The 21905-nt window shown below is 39.6% G+C and overlaps 1 protein-coding gene across 1 annotated transcript in view; it reads left to right on the top strand.

Annotated features, from left to right (window-relative positions):
• CHST9 (carbohydrate sulfotransferase 9) overlaps positions 1-21905 on the top strand; it is a 241906-nt gene that overhangs the window by 93771 nt on the left and 126230 nt on the right. Inside the window, exon 3 of the mRNA XM_059894450.1 lies at positions 20910-20948. Within this exon, the coding sequence (XP_059750433.1) occupies positions 20910-20948 (39 nt within the window). The remainder of the gene's footprint in view (positions 1-20909; positions 20949-21905) is intronic.

Here is a 21905-nt window from a genome sequence, read left to right as displayed (position 1 = left end):
AGGGAAAATGGATCATTTTTAGAGTCCCCAAAGTAATATAATATGCAATAGTTATAACTTGCTTGTTTTCTCACAGATTATAAAAAAAATCTGCTTTGAGTTTCAGATCATGCCCTAGTGTTGCTGCAATAAAATGCTTGAGGGGCAGCAGGGCTTAATAAACTAAAAACTGGATAGATATTCCCAAAATAATCAAGTGGCCTGTCAATCTACATGTATTAGATTTAACACTCTAAAGCTCACTGTAACTACTCCTTTTTAAATTCTACTTTTACAGAGGGGTGCATAGGGCCTATAGAAAAATGGAGATAGGGTGTAGGACTAGAAACACTCAAAACAGTCCACTTTTTCATAAAAATAGATAAATGGAAAAGAAATATGTTGGGTGCTAGCCCTGCTTTGAAATTGACAGAATTTAGTAGTTGAGTTCCTTGACCCTGTTACAAGAAGGCTTTTTAGTTTTCTTTTAGTTTTCTTTCTTTCTTTCTTCCTTTGTAAATTTCTAAAGAGGAGGAAAATGTCAGGTAGTGGTATGTTGTTACTGCCACAAAATATTATTAAAGCATAACTACCAAGCCAGAAAGCATCACTCTGTAAATTTAATGCAGTGTCAATTTTGATCTAGGTATTTTGCTCTCCAAAGAGATGCTTAATCTCCTAAACAAAAATGAACTGAATGGATTTCAAAAAAAAAGTCTGTATTGGTAAGATGTCAGTATAGTTTGCCAGCCAAATAAGCAAATAGAGACATTCACATAGGTGAGTATATGAATTTGTAACTTTGGTTGAACGATGAAAATATTGATCGGGTGGTGCAGTGATAAATGGTACCACTTTACCTTCAAGAGGCAATTAGAAAATTGGATCATACTACTTGAATTTAAAGTTTCGAACATAGAAAATTTGGTCTTGACAATAACAGCAAAAATCAGAGGCATCAAGATCAAATGAGATCATACACATGAAAGAGAAACCACTACAGAAATGTAAGGCTTCATTAGAGTAATCATTAGCAAGACTTGAAGAGATTTACTGAACATGGTGATTTCCTGGAAGTCATGATATTTACAAAGTTTAATGAGACCTATTTAGTTAATCCTTTTAGAAATGACTTTAATTGTTTTTAATAACCAAATAAATATACATATGAAATTCAAATAATTTAGAATATATAATGAGACATCATTAATGAAAAAAGACAACTAGATTTACATGAAATTGTATGTAAAATATCACCAACTAGTTAAGACACTTCATTAAATAATGAATGTAGGAGATATGTGAATAATTTAGGCATCTTGGGGATAGTGGGATCCTGCCAGGTTTACGGAATCATATTGATTTTTATTTTACTGTGGTTTGAAAGTTGTTAATTTAGAGCTCTCATTTATTGAGAACATGATATTCAATATTTCTTCTCATTTTTATAATAACCCTAATATTCAGTAGTTTAGTATTATTGCTTCTATCCTGAACATGAGGAGCTGGAAATACATAGGGGAAAGCAATTGGCCTAGACCTTGTAACTTTTAAGTAGAAGAATAAGGATCCAAATGCAGGCCCTCCCTTTACTTGTTAATGCCTAACAATTAATATTCAAAACATGCAAATCAGTAAAAGCAGTCTTACACAGTGCTCTTTTCCTTTATTTTTAAATTTTATTGAAGTATAGTTGAGTTACAATTTGTGTTAATTTCTGCTGTACAACAAAGTGACTCACTTATACATATATATATTCTTTTTCATATTCTTTTCCCTTATGGTTTATCACAGGATATTGAATATAGTTCCCTGTGCTCTACAGTGTTATCCATTCTGTATATGCTGGGGGGGGGTTTCTTATAGTTGGTTTTTTTTTTTTTTTAGATGGTGAGTTCCATATTTTAAATTTATTTATTTATTTGTTTATTTATTTATGGCTGTGTTGGGTCTTCGTTTCTGTGCGAGGGCTTTCTCTAGTTCCGGCAAGCGGGGGCCACTCTTCATCGCGGTGCGCGGGCCTCTCACTATCGCGGCCTCTCTTGTTGCGGAGCACAGGCTCCAGACGCGCAGGCTCAGTAGTTGTGGCTCACGGGCCCAGCCGCTCCGCGGCATGTGGGATCTTCCCAGACCAGGGCTCGAACCCGTGTCCCCTGCATTGGCAGGCAGATTCTCAACCACTGTGCCACCAGGGAAGCCCTCTTATAGTTTTTTTTTTTTTCTTTTTTTTTTTACTTTATTTATTTATTTATTTATTTATTTTTATTTTTGGCTGTGTTGAGTCTTCGGTTCGTGCGAGGGCTTTCTCTAGTTGCGGCAAGCGGGGGCCACTCTTCATCGCGGTGCGCGGGCCTTTCACTATCGCGGCCCCTCCCGTTGCGGGGCACAGGCTCCAGATGCGCAGGCTCAGTAGTTGTGGCTCACGGGCCCAGCTGCTCCGTGGCATGTGGGATCTTCCCAGACCAGGGCTCGAACCCGTGTCCCCTGCATTAGCAGGCAGATTCTCAACCACTGCGCCACCAGGGAAGCCCCCTCTTATAGTTTTTAACCTTTTGATTTCGTTGCCCAGATTCAAAATTCTTCTACCCTTCCTGAGTCGACCATTCTTTTGATAACCAAATAAGCAGACTCTTCCCGCATCCCCTGTAAAGTCCAGTGTCCTCTTTCCGCCCCAGTGGGCTTATCATTTCTTCTGCTCATCAGCTATGCCATTTTCTGCCTATGCTCCTACTCCATGTTTTATCTCCTAGAACCAAATGTTCTGCAGTATATCAGTCCAGAACCTTTTGCCGCACTATCATGCCTAACCAACTTTCGTTGATTTGGGAGGTTCAGAGAATAGTGTCCAGCACATTATAGAATTGGAAACAACTTACATTGAAAGTAGTTACTGCCGTTGCAAACGTGTGTTGACCATTTCCTAAAAAAGGGAATTTCTTATTGGTTGTATCTTTCCTTCGGTTCTAACCGACCACCATATTCATATATAAACCTGAACCCGGCCCCTCCCTTTTTAGACCATTTTTCCCCTAACTTTTTCAGAGTTATTTAACCTCTCAAAAAAATTAATGAATAGCTCCACAGTTCCTCTTATTTTATTATACAGAAAAATCCACCCTTCCTTTTCTGCACACTCTCTCAACTAAACTATCCCAGGAATCTCACTTTCATAACCAAAGTGGGTTTTTAAGGCACCAGGGAATTTTCCTAAAGAACAGTTTCCCTAGCGATGGCATTCTGCCACTCCCCTAGAAGGCAAAAAGTGGCTGCCATTTGTTTTGTTTTTAATAGGAAACCCTCTTTCTTGTTACATTAGTATTTTCAATGCATATTTATTTTCACACAATGGTTATGAAAGATACCAGAATGACAAAAATAAAATTCTTGGTTTTCCAGAATTGGGAGAAAATATCCCAAAGGCCCTTGTATTCCTTTGAAAGCAGACGAAAGTCTGACCAAATGTAGCTGGCTGTGAGGTATACTTCACTCAGCAAATTTCCTTAAAATGCATGTATTTTAATTCTGTTCCATGGAATTATTCAACCTTAAGGTTGAAATATTAAGATGCTTATTGAAGACTTTTCTGTCGCTTAAACACAGAAAGAAAAGCTCCAGGTGGTGGATCTCCTTTCTCTCCCCTTGGGTTAATATATTACAGCCCTTATTGTGTGCACCAAAACTAAACATCTTGCCAGGGGACACATACCCCATGTGTCCTGCTAAGGAGGTGGTGTGCAATGCTTGAAATGTTTGAGATGACAAATAGCCCAGCAGGTCTGGCCTCTTCTCCTCCTGCCCTGCGCTGCTGGCAATCTATTTCAAATTGTGTGTGCATTGTCGGGTGAACGTGTATCCATGAGTGCCAACTTCACCCCAAGCAGTGTCCTATCGAATATGGGATTAAGTGAAAGTCTCTGGAGACCAGCCAGAGAATGAAAGTGCGCTTGATCACCAGAGGCACAATCAGCTGAACAGAAGAAACCTCTATGTTCCATGCTTCTTTCAAATGTTTGTGTTGTCATGTGCAATTCTGTGAAATATTTCTGAAAAGGCAAAAAATAAAAACATGCACCAACCGCATTCTTTAGATGAATAGTTCACCCATCCATGGGGGCATCATTTGGACACCAAGAACAAAATCTAGGTTTTGAACGATCTTGAGTTGAAGCTAGACTTGCCATTTTGTTTAAAGCTCAAATAGTACTTTCCACCACAAAAATGTCCCCTCTCTGAATCTCAGGAAACAGAGTGCGGTGACTGTGTTAATAATTCTGGTGGCATCCGGATGGGTAGATATTGTTGGAAGCCAGACACAGCAACCTGGCTTCATCAGGCTGAGTCCATGGAAATGATGGCAGAGTTCACAACCTGCTTTTTATTTTCACTTTAAGGCTGAGCTATTGCAAGTGTGTGATCTGGATTTTGTAACATCTTCCTCATCTTTTTGAAATGACTCTTTTCTATATGTATATGTATTATCACTCTTCCAGGATTTCCTACCAGTTTCTCAAGAACGGATGTCAGCCTGCCTATTAATGCTCAGGCTTGATTTTTTTCCCCCCAAATATTTGGCAGTGTCACAACACAGTTAAAAAAAATCATCAAAGTGTTTTCTATAGATATTCAGTATTCTGAGAGAAATCTCTTATGTGTTTGAGAGTATAAGTAAGTCGTACACATGTGGAAATGACATCTCCCCTTCCAGAGCTACCCCAGGAAAGATGAAAGGATGAAAGTAATATTACAAAGGTCTACAACCCTCCGGGCCTCCCCTCCACTGCCCTCAGCCAGATTTAAATACAGTTGGTTCAACTGGAAGATAAAAAACTGAAATTTACAAAAAAAAAAAAAAAGTATGCAAATCACCTTGTAACTTTTTTCAAAAGTCTGTAGCAAATAGTGAATTGGGGAATTTAAAATCAAAGTGACAGATTGGGGCTATGTAAGCAACCAGTTCAGATAATTTCATGGAAAATAAAACTTACATATTTCGCACAACAAAGGGAAAAGAATAGATTTGACCCATTTCCAAAAAACTTCAGAAAACATTTTGTACAAATGAAAGTGGATCATCTCTATCCTGTAATACCATGTGAGAAGGAAAGGCTTACCCTGTCCCACTTTGTTTACTTTATACCAGTATAATGTTTTCACTTTTTTAATAGATAAATTTAACAATGATTCATTTATAAAGAAATTTGATTGAATTTCATTTATTTGTATTTTACCCACTTAGAGTAAACATTGCTAAGAGTTTTTGAGATAGGAAACTGGAGACTGCACAAATAAAAAGGATAATTTAAAACATCTGTGTCTTTCAGTTTTGTATAGAAATTAAACCAACATCACAGAAAAATCTGAGAGAGCATATGCCGTAACCAGTATGATCTTCGAAAGTCCTGGATTCAGATCCAGATTCTAACACTTACTGGGTAATCTTCAGCGAGTTCACCTCTCTGAGACTTTGTTGTTTTCTCATTTATCTTCTGTGGATAAAATACCTCCCCCTTCCTTCCCTTGCAGTGTTATGAGAATTCACTGAGACACTGTTTATGAGCCCATCGTTTCCATGCATTCTTACAGGAGCTACCCTCAGTGTCTGTGTCATGACAGACCTGCCCTGTAATTGCTGGGTCTGGGGCAGGAGAACCAATATAACCCCCTTTTCTTTCTACCTTCATCACAGCCCTCCATCACAGCCCTTCCAGCATCATGAGGGCCTCACTCACATGCACTGGGACCAGTCTGCACACACATCCAAGCCCCAGGTATCCTTTGAACACCCCTCTACAAGCCTTGTACCAGTGGTGCAATATGGTCCCCCCTTCTAGAGTTCTGATCTGGGGAGAAAGCCCATACGACCCTGCAGGGCCTCGGGGATGTTTGGCCAGGGAAGTCTGGCATCCCAGGTACCCAGTGCGTGGTCCAGGTAAGGCATGGACTCCATGGGCAAACATTTTGGTCCTTCTCACCCTCTGTGAAGTGACGTGTCTGGAAGAGCACAAGACCGGACCCTCTAAAGTGTAGCCCCTATAGCCGGGGAGTAGTCTCACCCCCACAATTCCTGGGGCTCTCTGAAAGGCAGTCCTCTTTCCTTTCCTTCAGGTTTTATTTCTAGTTCTTTTAGCATAGAAGATGTAGCGAAATAATTATTTTGCATTCCCAGTTTATTTTGCATAGAATACTACTGTTTTATTGTTGACCTGTGTACAATATACACAATGCTTTCAGCTGCAAGTAACTAAAAACTGTCACTTAAACATTAAAAGGTTAAATAACCCATAACAAGAAATCTCAGGGTAGGGTGGTTCCATCGTACATGAATTCAGAGCCTCAGGGACGTCCTCCTGGGGTCTGTTCCCTTCAGTCATCCCTGCAGTGTGTGGTGTTCTTCTCCTGTTCCAGGCATCATACCTAGATGTGACAACATCCACCGAAAGAAAAGAAGGTAAATAAAATCAAAATGGATTAAAGACCTAAATGTAAGGCCAGACACTATCAAACTCTTAGAGGAAAACATAAGCAGAACACTCTATGACATAAATCACAGCAAGATCCTTTTTTTTTTTTTTCAAGATCCTTTTTGACCCACCTCCTAGAGAAATGGAAATAAAAACAAAAATAAACAAATGGGACCTAATGAAACTTAAAAGCTTTTGCACAGCAAAGGAAACCATAAACAAGACCAAAAGATAACCCTCAGAATGGGAGAAAATATTTGCGAATGAAGCAACTGACAAAGGATTAATCTCCAAAATTTACAAGCAGCTCATGCAGCTCAATATCAAAAAAACAAACAACCTAATCCAAAAATGGGCAGAAGACCTAAATGGACATTTCTCCAAAGAAGATATACAGATTGCCAACAAACACATGAAAGAATGCTCAACATCATTAATCATTAGAGAAATGCAAATCAAAACTACAATGAGGTATCATCTCACACCAGTCAGAATGACCATCATCAAAAATCTACATACAATAAATGCTGGAGAGGGTGTGGAGAAAAGGGAATCCTCTTGCACTGTTGGTGGGAATGTAAATTGATACAGCTAGTATGGAGAACAGTATGGAGTTTCCTTAAAAAACTAAAAATAGAACTACCATACGACCCAGCAATCCCACTACTGGGCATATACCCTGAGAAAACCATAATTCAAAAAGAGTCATGTACCAAAATGTTCATTGCAGCTCTATTTACAATAGCCAGGACATGGAAGCAACCTAAGTGTCCGTCAACAGATGAATGGATAAAGAAGATGTGGCACATATATACAATGGAATATTACTCAGCCATAAAAAGAAACGAAATTGAGTTATTTGTAGTGAGGTGGATGGACCTAGAGTCTGTCATACAGAGTGAAGTAAATCAGGAAGAGAAAAACAAATACCATATGCTAACACATATATATGGAATCTAAGAAAATAAAAAATGGTCATGAAGAACCTAGGGGCAAGACAGGAATAAAGACACAGACCTACTAGAAAATGGAGTTGAGGACACGGGGAGTGGGAAGGGTAAGCTGGGACGAAGTGAGAGAGTGGCATGGACATATATACACTACCAAATGTAAAATAGATAGCTAGTGGGAAGGAGCCGCATAGCACAGGGACATCAGCGCAGTGCTTTGTGACCCCCTAGAGGGGTGGGATAGGGAGGGTGGGAGGGAGATGCAAGAGGGAAGAGATATGGGGATATATGTATATGTATAACTGATTCACTTTGTTATAAAGCAGAAACTAACACACCATTGTAAAGCAATTATACTCCAATAAAGATGTTAAAAAAGAAAAAAAAATTAAAAAAAAAAAAGAAAGAAAAGAAGGTGTTTTCTCCCATCTGTTGTTTTTTATTGGAATGGGAAACCTTTCAATGAAATTCTTCAACAGAATCCATCTGACATGTCATTGGCCAGAAATGTCAAATGACCGTCTAAAGAAAGGGGAGTGGGACCACGATGGTGAGTTTGTGTCAGTCATGTTTCATCCATGTCATCCATGTGATTGGAGGGTCGGGTACCAGCATGGAACAAGAGGAGCTGTGACTGGAGGGGAGGCACTCAGCTGTGTCTGCCATAGTAAACAAAGCTAGAAAGTTACTCCCCTCCCCTGGGAATGCCAGATTCTCAGTCTTGTGCAAATCTAAGCTTGCAGCGGCTGAAGTCGGTGAGAAGACTCTCCTCCATGCTCCCACCCCCTTCCTGTGTCCACCTGCACCCTCTCCGGGGTGGGGGAGTGGGAGGTGCTCCGCTTCCTGTCTTTCTGGGTAAGCTGCATCGGAAGGAGCTCCCCTCTGCGCTGTGTCAGCCCTGGCTTGCTTTTTCCGAAATCAGCATCTCACACCGAACACCAATAAAAGATTTCGCCAGAAAATAACTTATTGCCTTAGGTGTTCAGATGATATTTATTTCCCTTCCCTCCTGGAGCGTCTCCTCTTCTGTCTCTGTTATTAGGTAAAGGCCCACTTCCAGCCCCTGCTGGAGGCCACATCCATTGAGCCGGTCAACAGACCCTGCTTTCCACGGCCCTTCCCTTGGCCGTGAGTTTCTTGTCTACTCTTTACAGAGTTGCAGACATAACGTGCTGAGCTTTCTGCCCGTCGTGTCATAGGGGCTTGACAGCATTTCTCTCTCGTTGCTTTCTCTGAAGGACCCAAGTGTTGGTGAGCCTCTTCCCCTATACATAAAATGGACTCGATCATTAACAACTTTTCTAGTAAACTCGGGTAGTCAACCAGGTTTACAGAGGATAGTCTTACAAGACCACAAAGTACACTGCAAAGCCTGAAAGCAGTAAATCCATGGCCACTAATCTACGCACACTTTCTTCATCGTCTTCCTTCAGTCTGTGAAATAAGAGCTTCCCTGCATGTCTAAGGCCCAAACCTTTGATGCGGGTCAATGTGAAGGAAAGGATAAGTATGATGAGGAGTTTTTAAAGATAAAAAAGGAAAAACTTGGGGCTAGCGGGAATGAAAATGGTGCTGACATCTCAAAGAGTAAAATGAAGCTCACCTCTGGCCCCTAGCAGCTTTCTTCACAGGCTAATGAGGAGATGATTAAGAACACAGGAGAGAGCAGTGAAATGTGCTCATTTCCTTCAGATGAAAAGCTGGGCTGGATTGTGTGTCCATGAGCCAAATAAATTGTATTTAAAGTGAAGAAACTCCAACTTCACAAGCATAGTGTCTGACTGGAGTCAAATCATTACTTTTCTTAATGAAATGTTTCCCCTTGTCGCCTTCATACAGAAAATGAACCTTAAATAATATCAAAGCTCTTAATTCAATATAGATTCTACTAATTTATCCTTTAAAAGTAAATCTACCCAGGGAAAGTAAGATAATTTTAAATTATTTAGCAGAAATGGCTGATGAATCTTTTCAGTGTTTCAGTTCAGAGGGTTTCTGTATAATTTCCAACCATCAGCGATAAAGTTTTTGAAGCCTGGATGAATATTTAAATGTTGCTTCAAACGGGTGCCTCATTTGATGGTTGACAAGTTCTGAAATGCTACATAATTGGCAAGTCTCCACTTTACTTTTGATTGATAATCTGGACATAGGCGAATATTGTAATACTTTTATTAAACCAAAGTACATATTAATCTATATAGGTTGTACATAAATTAACCACACTCAATAATAACAGGTTTCATTCTGTGTCATGAAGAGGAATAAGTTTAAATGCTAAAATGCTGGATAATAGAACATATTTATAGGTGTAGTTGAGCAAGCCATCTTAGGAAAGAAGGAACCTAGGTGAGCCCTGCTTTAAGGGGAGAAAAAAAATCAATATATACTGGTATATATTGATAGGTTTATCAATAAATATTCTTACTATGAAAACAGAAAAAGGAGTTGTTTTTATTATCTTTTGATGTATAACAAGCTATGACAAAACTTAATGGTATAAAACAAACTTTTATTTTGCTTTCAGTTTGGTGGGTTAGAAATTTGGAAAAGGTTCAGCTGGGCAATTTGTCTAATCTATATGGTGTTCGCTGAAGCAACTGGAGCTAGAAAATCCACTTCCAGGATGGCCTCATCATCCACACACAAGTTTGGCACCTGGGTTGGGATGGCTGGGACAGCTAGTTGTCAGTCATGTATGTCAGGCAGCTCACTTTCCACAGGGCCTCCAGGTGTGGCTTGCTTGAGCTTCCTCACAGCATGGTGGCCTCAGGGTAGTCTTTCTTACACTATGGCCAGACTTCTCTCAGAGCAAGTATTAAAAGACTCGGGAAGTGGGAGCTGCCTGATTTTCAAGACCTAGAAATTGGCATTTCCAGCATATTCTACTCGTTAAGCAATTTACGAAGGCCTGGACAGTTCAGTAGGAAGGAAGCCGACTCCACCTCTTAAAACGTGGTCATTGTTATTCTAGCACAGGACGGAATAATTATATTATGAAGAGATTCTTTATTTTGCAAAATAATTCATTCCTATTTCTTTTATATAATGAAGATTCCAAGGGCACCTAGAATATTATGTCACTTAAGAATAATTATTCACGGGGCTTCCCTGGTGGTGCAGTGGTTAAGAATCTGCTTGCCAGTGCAGGGGACACGTGTTCAAGCCCTTGTCCGGGAAGATCCCACATGCCGCAGAGCAACTAAGCCTGTGCGCTACAACTACTGAGCCTGTGCTCTAGAGCCCGTGAGCCACAACTACTGAGCCCACGTGCCACAACTACTGAAGCCCATGTGCCTAGAGCCCGTGCTCCACAACAAGAGAAGCCACCACAACGAGAAGCCTGCACACCGCAACGAAGAGTAGCCCCCACTCGCCACAACTAGAGAAAAGCTTGTGTGCAGCAACGAAGTCCCAACGCAGCCAAAAATAAAATAAAATAAAATAAAATAAATTTATTTTAAAAAAAGAATAATTATTCACATCTAATGTACAAGGAACATGTTATTGCACAAAGGAAAGTACAAATGCACACATCCCTGCTTTGGTCAGTAGCTGAAACATATATTAGTAAAACTAGCATTCCCATTTTGCAGAGATATTTAAGACCTGGGTTTGGGTTGATTGGATTTTTTTCCCAATCTGACTTCAACATCTAAAGGTCTTCCAAAAAACTTCTCTGCCAACAAATGACTGCTTCAGAATGAGGTTCTGAATATCAAAAGGTTTACTCTAAGATTTAATTCACCCAGGCCAATGTTGGGAATCTGAAAGGAACTGTTGCTTGTCACATTAATTTTGTGCTTGTCAGGTGGATCTAAGTCGGAAGAAATTCTATACTTGAGAATTTCCAAGAGAACATAAGACTGTTGTTTCTCTTACTGATTTTCCTATTTCTCTGTAGAGGGGTCAGCCCAGGAAAAATCTGGGAGCATTCAGTTCTTCTCAGGCTTTTTACACGCGATGACGGATGGCAGACCCCAGGGCTAGGGGGCGCAGATGGAGTATCAGCTCTGCCAGGGCAGATGGTCAACCTCAGAGGCCACATCTATCGGTATCGATACGTTTCTGAAGGGCCGTTTTCTGTGGCTCAGTATACGCTGTCTGGAGCTCACAGTATGCAGTGTGCCCATAATGGCTCTGTCTGCCTAAGCATCCTAGTGACACATCAACTCAGCAAATAGAATCGGACAAAAGAGCAAGTGGAGTTTATCTAAACATGCAGGAGGGCAGGGAGGGTCCACAGCCATAGAGGCTCATCACAGTGTCTGCTGAGGCCAGTGCCATTTCAGCATCAGCATAAATCCAGGCATCAATAATAAAATAAACCCCTCTGCCTTTTTGTACAATTGACCAAAGAGAAACTATGCAGTTTCTACAGTCTATTTTTTTTAACTTTTTGTTTTATATTGGAGTATAGTTGATTAACAATGTTGTGTTGGTTTCAGGTGTACAGCAGAGTGATTCAGTTATACATGTACATGTATCTCTTCTTTTTCAACTTCTCCCATTTAGGTTGTTATATAATATTGATCAGAGTTCCTTGTGCTATATAATAGGTCCTTTTTGGTTTTAGACTAGCTGGTCTTTACAGTGGCTTAGTTAGGTGTCTCTGTTCCTGCCCTATAGTACGGTACTTAAAATCTTCTCACATCCCTGTTTGTACAACTTCTTGTGGTATTATTGAAAGATAGTATTTACCGATCTAACTAAAGAGACCTGTGAATCTTGGAAATGTCAAGTTACTTGTTCAAGGTCTTACCATTTGTTTCAAGGAGTAAGTTCTGGTCATGAGGTCCTCTGGTTTCTAGAAAAGCTCTCCCTTTCTATTTAGACCATATCAGACTGTTGAAAGTTCCATAGCTGCTGGTCAGTACAAAATTTGGGTAGGGATTTGGACCACACATGCTGGGTTCTAAAATCGTGTCATCTGAGCTCATAATTGGGGAGAGTTTTGCCATATCAATGTGTTTTATCAAACCTATTTGTATTTGGAAAGAGTTACGAGGAGAGGAAAGGAATTCACTAAAGTGAAAAGCTACTTCTCGATTAGAAATTCTAAGGGAAAGCAAGAAAGAGATGTGATGGTAAAAATCTGAAGAAACTCTCAAAATAAACTTTATAATATTTGTGTAAACAAAGCCATTGACCTTGAGAATATGTAGAAGTATCATATGTTACCAGGGACCACCTGACATGGAACATTCATAAAGAGAAGCACCTGGCAATACGCCATGTTGCTATTTTCCAGGCACTGAAGTGAGAACATTATAAACGTGATTGCATTATGCACTCAAAATATTTAGGATTATTATTAAACACATTATTTTGTTTAACCCTCACAATGACCCTGTGAAGTAGGAACTAGTATTATCCCTATTTCCAGATAAATACAATTTAGAGAGGTTAAATGATGCGCCAGTGTCCCACATTGATTAAGTGGAAGAGCTCTTTACCACTCTACAAACCTGCCTGTAATCACCGCAGCCAGTAAGCTCAGAAAGGGTACAGATCTCAGCTTCAAAGTCTAATCCTGCTAATCACTAACTGGGACCTTGTGCCATGTCAGAGAATTTTCTGAGCCCCCTTTCTCCACTGGAAAATGGAAGTAATTTTCATCTACTCCATGAATTGGCGACTGAGAAATTGGTGTGCAGTGAGGAAAGCTTGATAAGATTCCATGACAGACTTTATTACACAATGATGGAAGCAGGTAGAAGAGGGTATATTTTGGAGATTAGACTATATCTGATTGTAAAATCACAGGACACACACCACATGTACATACATGTAATGCATTATGTATATGTAGATATATGAATATATATACACACATATGTATGTGTATACCCACAATTTGTATATGTGTATACACATAAATACGTATATATGTGTGCACAAAATTTTCTTTTCATTAGAAGTGGCATAAGATACTGACTTGTGATACAAACACCCTGCTCATTATTGGTGAGACATCGTTGGATTGCCATGTATGTGCCTGTGGTTTTAAAAGATCAGAAACAATCACCTCGATTAAGGGACTACTTCCGTACTGAAGTACTGAAATGTGCTATAAGTGGATATATATTTAATGTTTCTCCATGAAACCATATCAACCCCAAGTCTAAAATAGCTTTTAAAAATATCGACTCAGTTAGTTGTGAAAATTAAAGTAAATAATTTTTAAGTGTTATTAGGGTGCCCGACTCATAGTAGGTACTAAATAAATACCAAACTACTAAAAAAGTTCAAAATCTGAAGGTCTTTTTAGCATTCTACTCCTGAAACATTATTATTAGGTATTTAGCAGCTAAAATAAGCAGTTCATTTATTCAAACAAATAATTTGATAAATAATGAATAGCTAGTTTTTTAAAAGTCTATGGAAATATTTTAACAAAATAGTTTATTCAGGCAACCCTCCAAACCTAGGGACTGATTATATACGGCTTATGGATAGATATCCAAATCCTTACTCCTCCCTACCTTTCACCCCAACTATTTTTTATCCTCTCGTTATTTATTTGCCACTAAGTAGTTCAGTGATTTGGCAAAGTTATTTACCAAATTTCTACCAAGTTTTCTTACCTGAAAATCGGTAGAATGTTTATAAAGTCTCATAATACTGTGAAGATAAAATGAATTAACACATATAATATGCTGATTACAGTGATGAGCACATAGATATTGTTTAATAAACATTAGCTACTATTATTAGCATGATTATAAAAATAGCACTCTGCTAATACCACTTGGAAACAATATTGGAAGTAAAACTCAAATTGTTTATGCTTTCAGTTGAAATACAAGAGTTAGGTAGAGATAGATAGATACAATAGATAAATATAGATAAACAGATACTATGTATATGTATGTCTTGTGTACACACATACACACACACACACACACAAGCACTAGAGAGAGAAGAGGAGACAACAGAAAGGAACATGTATTGAGATACTCTATGCCTTGTTCCCAGGGTTACATAGCTCCTAGGGACCAGCGGTTAAGACAGGAAGTCACTCCATCTAACTCCAAAGTCCATGTTTATTTCACTATATCATGCTGTTTCCTGTGGGAAGAGATTGACTAAGAAAAACCTTGCATTTAGGTGAATTTTATTTGCATTTAGGTGAATATATAAAATATATAAAACTCATATTCTCTCTGATTACAATCAATAAGCAGGAATCTTTGGTATACTAATACCCAAAACAACAGTAATTTTTTAAGATATTGATAAAGGCATTTTTTCTCCCATTACTCAAATGCACATTCTGAAGATTACTTTTCTCTTAAGTCTTGCATTAAAATAGCTAAACATGCAATAGTGGTGACCTGGGTGTTAGGCTGGCTCTACAAATCAGCTAGCACTGTAACCTAGTAACCCTGTCTGTAATTGAGGCATTTGAAGTGAGTGAATCTTAAAGCCCCGCCCTCTCTAAGTCCCTATAAAGTAAACAGAATTAAAACCCTACCTCCTTCTACTTTTCCTAGTTAACTCAGAAGTAGAGAAGTACTACAGATTCTCATTATCCAGAAATATTGCCAGCACTCTTCCATTAAAGTCTAGGTGAAACAAACGGTATTAAAAAAAAATTCATGGAAGTTCACATTATATTATCTGGTAGTTACGTTACTCTCCCCCGCTGCCTTTTTAAAAATAAGTAGCATGTGCACAGTAATTTTCCTTGTCATGATTCTATGCCATCTTCATAGTGCATTTTGCCAAAGAAACATTGGACATAAATGAACATTCTCAGGTATCCTAGCAACAGGATGTGATTAATAATACCTCTCAGAGCAGGGCAGATAAAATGCCTGTGACCGAATGCACACTCAGAATTGGCACTGAGAAATTGGTAGTGCAGTGAGGGAAGGTTGATAAGATTCCATGACACACTTTATTACACAATGATGGAAGCAGGTAGAAGAGAGAGTATATTTTGGAGATTAGACTATGTCTGATTGTAAAATTACAAGATATATATCACAGGTACATATACGTAATGCATTATATGTATGTATATATGCATATATTTACACACACATATGTGTATACCCACTATTTGTATATATGTATACACATAAATACATATATATGTGTGCACAAAATTTTCTTTTCATTAGAAGTGACATAAGATACTGAGTTGCGGTACAAACACCTTGCTCATTATTGGTGAGACATCTTGGATTGCCATTTACGTGCCTGTGGTCTTAAAAGATCAGAAACAATCACTTCGATTAAGGGACTACTTCCGTACTGAAGTAGTGAAATGTGCTATAAGTGGATATATATTTAATGTTTCTCCATGAAACCGTATCAACCCCAAGTCTAAAATAGCTTTTAAAAATGTCAAAACTCAGTTTATATAAATAAGTAGTCATGAGATGTGGAATTTTAATGTCCAACTAAATACATTTTCTCAGAAGAAAAGTTGGACCCTGCAAATTCCATTTTTATGAAATTATAGTCCATTTTGTTTCCTCGCAGGTGGAGTGCTACCTCCAGGCTTAAAGAGAAGTAAGATGCAAACCATTCTTTAGTGCTTTGTTCTTAAAGTAGAATCTGTGTTACAATAAAGCACAACTAGAGCAAAATGTGTGTTCATTATTCTGATAGCCTCTGTTATTTTATCACCCACTTTTCTAATATAATAGCTTTCTAGGTTGTCGGTTGTAATGTAAATACTTGGTAAAAGCTCTGTTCTTGGTTGTACTTGGCTCATTGTTAACAGCACTAAAATAGCTTTCATGTTCTTTAGCATTTGAAGGAGGGTTGGGATGATGCATAACTCTCCCTGTGTCCACTCAATCCCAAGCATTTGTGTTCCAGGCACTGTGAGGCATGAGGAGACAGAGAGGCATAGGATACACCCCTTGCCCTAAAGGAGGCCACAGTCCAGCTGGGGAAATAAACACGCAATTGATTATAAACCAAACACTGGAGTTAGCGCTGTAGCAAAGGTACAAATAAAGGACTAAAGGAGCATAGAAAGAAGGATGATTAATTCTGCAGGGAGTGGACCGTCGGGGGAGGTGGCACAAAGCCAAAGGCTTCACAGAAGGGCCAGCATCTGAGCTCAGCTCTGAAGGATGAATAGAGTTTTGATAGGCCCAAAGGACATGACAGGACATTCCAGGAAGCAGAAACATCATGCACAGGGAGTTGGAGGGGGAGGTACAATTCCTGACATAGTTGGTAAGTGTTCCGTATGGTGCTTCAGGGGTGGTAGCAGAAGGTAGGTCATGGCCAAATCTTCCAGGGTCATCAGTTTCATATTAGGGAATGTGTATTTTCATCTTTAATAGAGATCAGACTGCAAGGATGGAAAAACGATTGCTAAAACCAAAGAAATCAGTAAGGAGCCTGTAGAAAATAACCCCAGGAAGAAATATCAAGTTTATGAAACAGGACAATGGCAATGAGAAAGGAGAGGTTAGATCTGAAAGGCCCTGTGGAGAGAGAATGTAGTGGTCTGAGGTTGAGTGAAAGGGAGGAGCTGATGGTTCTTAGGTTTCACGTTTGGGTGCCTGAGCAGATAGGAGGATAGCACTAAAGATACGCAGTTTGGGAGGGGAATATAATGAATGGTTTAAGTTGAGGACTTGCGTTGTGAAGTAGAAAATACAGATAGAGATTTCCAGTAGACCTAACACCTAGGTAGATTTTGGAGCTGGAGATGTAGGTCTCACATCATCTCTTTCTGTGAAGGTGAACACTGAGAGTTAAGATCACCCATACAGAGCAAGATAAAGAGACCAAAACAGAAATCTAGAGGGTTATCTCCAGTTAAGCAGTGCAATCTCTGTGTCTCTTGATCAATATAAGATTGTCTTATTTATCCAGTTTTTATTTTTCTCATTTGAAGTTTACTATACGTAACTAAGAATAGAAATCTAAGTGATTCCTATAACAGAACTAATAGCATAATAAAACTAATGCAGAAGATTTATACAGCATTCCACAGTTTTACAGAGCCCTTTCATATAACACAAGGGCAGGGAACTGTTTGAGATCTCAGTGAAAAAACATTATCAGCAATGCCTTCCAGGCTCCCTTTTGAAACCTCGAACCCCAGTATTTTGTGTTAGTTTCCTCCATTTCTTGCTGGCTCTGCATATGGACTTGTTTAATCCTCACAACATTCGGGATAAGCAGGCTCTGATCCCCACCGTCCAGATGAGAAAGTCAGGGTGACTGATTGATCTGCCACAACTAACATCACTGTAGGTATATTCTATTAAGTAATAAATTAACGTAAACTTTCATAATAAAATTATCCCATAAGTATTAATTATGTAATACTGTATAACAATTTACCCAAAACTTAGCAGCTGAAAACAACAGTAAATATTTATCACGTCACACAGTTTCTGTGGGGAACTCTGGAGTGGCTGATTGGGTTGTTCTGGGTCAGGGTCTCGCAGGAAGTTGCAGTCAAGGAGACAGACAGAGCTGCGGCCATGTGAAGGTTTGAGTGAGGCTAGAAAATGGGCTGCTCACGTGCGGGCAAGTTGATGCTGACTGCTGGCAGGAGGCCTCAGTTCCTCGTTGGTTGTTGACTGGAGCCCTTGGTTCCTCACTGGCTATTGACAGGAGGTCTCAGTTCCTCTTTGGCTGTTGACAGAGGCCTCAATTCCCCATTGGCTGTTGACTAGAGGCCTCAGTTCCTCATTGGCTGTTGACAGGAGGCCTCAGTTCCTCTTTGTCTATTGACGGAGGCCTCAATTCCCCATTGGCTGTTGACTAGAGGCCTCAGTTCCTCATTGGCTGTTGACAGGAGGCCTCAGTTCCTCTTTGTCTATTGACGGAGGCCTCAATTTCCCATTGGCTGTTGACTAGAGGCCTCAGTTCCTCATTGGCTGTTGACAGGAGGCCTCAGTTCCTTGCCACATGGGTCTCTCCTTTGGGCTGCTTGGGTGTCCTCGTAACATGTTATCTGGCTTCCCTCAGAGGAAGTACTCTGAGAGACAACAAAATGGAAGCCACAGTGTTTTTTGAGGCCCAACCTTGGACGTCACACTTGATTATTTCTGCAAAATCCTGCTGGTTACACAAGTCAGTCTAATTCAGTGTGGGAGCAGACAACACAAGGATACAAATGCCAGGAGGAGGGAAGACGAGGACCATTGGGGTCACCTTGGAGACTGGCTACCACACCCTGTTATTAATCTTCAATACATTCATTGTCAACTTTAAGGATTTATGATGCATTCTTATACACGTTAAAACTCTCCAAAAAGATGAGGTTTTTTAAACATCTTTTTAATAATTTTTTTTAATGATTCAGGACTAGCATTGAATAGCATTTTTTAAAATTCGTGAAAGTGTTTGAGACCCCTAGTATATAAAAATTTATAATCAAAGGTACATAGTGACTTGTCCAATAAAAATCTTAAATGAGGAGGTACCCCATCATACTTGGTAATGAATGAAACCTTTAAATGAACCATTCATGCCATTTATCTGTTTGTATCATTGAAATAAATTGCATCAAACAAGTCCTCTGGAAATCACCCAAATGAATAGAATGTGAGATTAATCAAGATGCCAGTTAAATGAATTCTACACTTTGGGCAGCTGCACAAGGGAAGGATTATACGTTTTCCACCTTACAGTCTAGGATTTTAAAAGACACGAAGGGCTGGTAGAAAAACTTAAAGTTTACATGCAGCTTCCATAAACTCTCAGTAACTAGCTCCATCTGTGACAAGTTGGTAAATGACAAGAAGGTGATGGCTGGAAGGGTGGCCCTCATTTACTCATCACAAAACCAAGGCTCTCACCTCAACTGTGGTGTTTACACACACCACTGCCCTGGTGCAACGTTTCTGATCTAAGCCTGTAAACATGCTGAAGTGTCCCAGAAACCCTGACTGAACTCCTGCCCAGACTGTTACCTCATCTCATTCATGTTTGTGCTGGCAAATGTCGTGAACAAGTCATTTCCGCCTCAGCCTCATCTTCCTCATTGCCCACTACTCTTCAGACCCTCACAGCCTCTTACTATCCCCTCTCTGCTAAAACTTCTCTCTCATAGTCTAGCAACAACCGTGTGAACTCAGCGGTATCGGATGCCGTTGGCACCCCTGATACTTCTTAAAACTTTATTTATGGTACATGCCTTTGTGCTCTTTTGATCTCCGTGGAGGTCTGCTTCTCCTTCTGTCTTCTCATTGTCCTTCATCACAAAACAAGAGTAGAATTTTTGTTTTCTTGGTCACTGTCTTCAGCCCAGCCCTCTGTTCTGTCTGTCTTTATGATTCCATTTCCCCCCTCAACTCCAGCCATCTTCTCAAGATGGACATTTTCTGCATCTATAATTTCAGTTTTGATCTCTCTCCCAAACTCCGTCTCCTGGTAGCACTTCAAACTCATTAAGTCTAAAACTGAACTCATCATTCCCATGCTCCCACCCTATTTTACCATTTCCCCAAATTGCATCACCACACCCAAAGTCAACTAGCAGCCATTCATCTTGACCTTTCCTCTTCCCTTGCACTTCACATTTTGTAAACTCCTGGGCCCTATAGGTTCTGCCTTCCCACCGTCTCCTACACCCCTCACTTCCCTCCTCTCTGCTCCCACTGTCATACTCAACCAATTACCTCTTGCCCAACCTCTGGGACAGGGGTCCCCAACTCCCCAGCCGCAGACCTTCGGAACCGGGCCGCAGGAGGTGAGTGGCGGGCGAGCGAGGAAGGCTTCATCTGCAGCTCCCCATTGCTCCCCATCGCTCGCATTACCGCCTGAACCATCCCTCCCCTCCCCCGTCCGTGGAAAAATTGTCTTCCACGAAACCGGTCCCTGGTGCCAAAAAGGTTGGGGACCGCTGCTCTAGGATACGTCCTCCTATGGAAAACTACTCCCATTCAAGTTTTTAAAGCAAACCCTAAACATGACCCTTCTTGCTCAAGTAGCCTTGTCCTGCATAGCCCATTACTATTTCTTTTGCCAAGAATCAATCCTCTCCCCTTTTCAAATTCCCCAAATCACACATATCTCTCAAGGTCCAAATCAAATACTACTTTCTCCGTAACTTCATGGGCACCCTTTTATTTCTTAAAATAATCATTTCATCCTCTCATATCTTTAAACATTTATACCCTTTGGGGACACATCTCATTTCATGTTATATTGTCTGTCCTTTATCTTCCCAAGTAGGTTGTAAGAGGCCATGGTCTTATCTTAGTCAGGTGTTTACCCCCACGTAGAACAGTTTGTTCTATGGGGATTTGCACCTTGTAGGTTTATTGTTGAGTAAATGGCTCTTACTAACAAGATTTTTTAAACCCAGAAGCATGTTTAATGCATACTCATTAATTTTTGACTTTCGTAAATTGATTTGAGAATATTCTTCACCCCTTTCCTCTATGCCCAGTCATCTCTAGAAGAATGTTGGACATGGCTGACCTAGTGACTCTGTCTGGAAATTACCATAAACTGGGCTTTTGTCTTAGTTACATCATATTCTTATGGCTGTGCATTGCAACTGATCTGCCACTTCTTATTTCAGGGCGAGTGGAGCAGAAAAGAGAACAAAGAACAGCTTCAGGTAAGATGTTGACTAATTGGCCTCAGCTTTATGTCGTGTTTTTACTTCCACCTTGAAAAAAACATCGATTTGCAATGTAGTATTCAAAAACTCACCTAAAAATGTAATAGTTTATAATCCTAGACTTGACTGATTTTAAATTAATTAAAATAAATGAATGCATTTAGCTTTTTCACTTCCACATCAGTCATGTCCTTTTCATCCTATCTTTCTATTCAAACAAAAATAAGATGGCCTGTTATTTAATTTTTCCATGATTATCCATTTAAAAGGTAAGTGTTGCAAGCACTGATTTCAAAATATGAAGGTTGTAATCGTTGACAACTATTTCATCTTCCCAAATACCTATGAATCTCGATTATTTTTCTTAAACCCATTTGTGTAGCTGATGTTTTTCAGGACAGTGTCAACTACTTAACCAAGAAGAATCTTTACATTTTGGGGAAGTTTTAAAAACATTCCACTTCTAAATCCTAATATATATTCAGAAGTGAGTGATGCTTTGGCACAATGCCGTTGCACATAGTAGGAGCCAATATTTGCTATCTAATATAAAAATGAGTCTTCACATTTCCATATTTTCATCACTTGGCTTTTGGCTTAAAGTCATAAGGTAAGATAAATTTACCAATTAAATCTTTGCATAAGGGCAATCTTCCAGCTCCCGATGCCCTAAAATTGTCAATATTTGTAGAGGATTCTAATTTGGCATATACACCTATGCCCACCACCCTTCCGAAGTCTTCACCAACCCACTATTTTATGATATGTGAGAGCGCCCAACATAAAGACACATTACTCCCAAACACTGTCTTTTTTCATTTTTTTAGTCTGGTAACAATGTATTATGTGTGTTTCCAAACAGTGAAGTCAACAGAAGACCAAAATCTGTGTTAATCAAAAAATGTATAAACAACCTAAGCCCTTGTCTCTTTTCTCCTTCCCAACCTTAGCATT

The sequence above is a fragment of the Balaenoptera ricei genome, chromosome 14 (genome assembly GCF_028023285.1).
Source record: "Balaenoptera ricei isolate mBalRic1 chromosome 14, mBalRic1.hap2, whole genome shotgun sequence".
In the NCBI taxonomy this organism is placed as follows: Eukaryota; Metazoa; Chordata; class Mammalia; order Artiodactyla; family Balaenopteridae; genus Balaenoptera; species Balaenoptera ricei.
The sequence above is the reverse complement of the archived record's forward strand: the minus strand, read 5'-3'. Positions and strand labels throughout refer to the sequence as shown.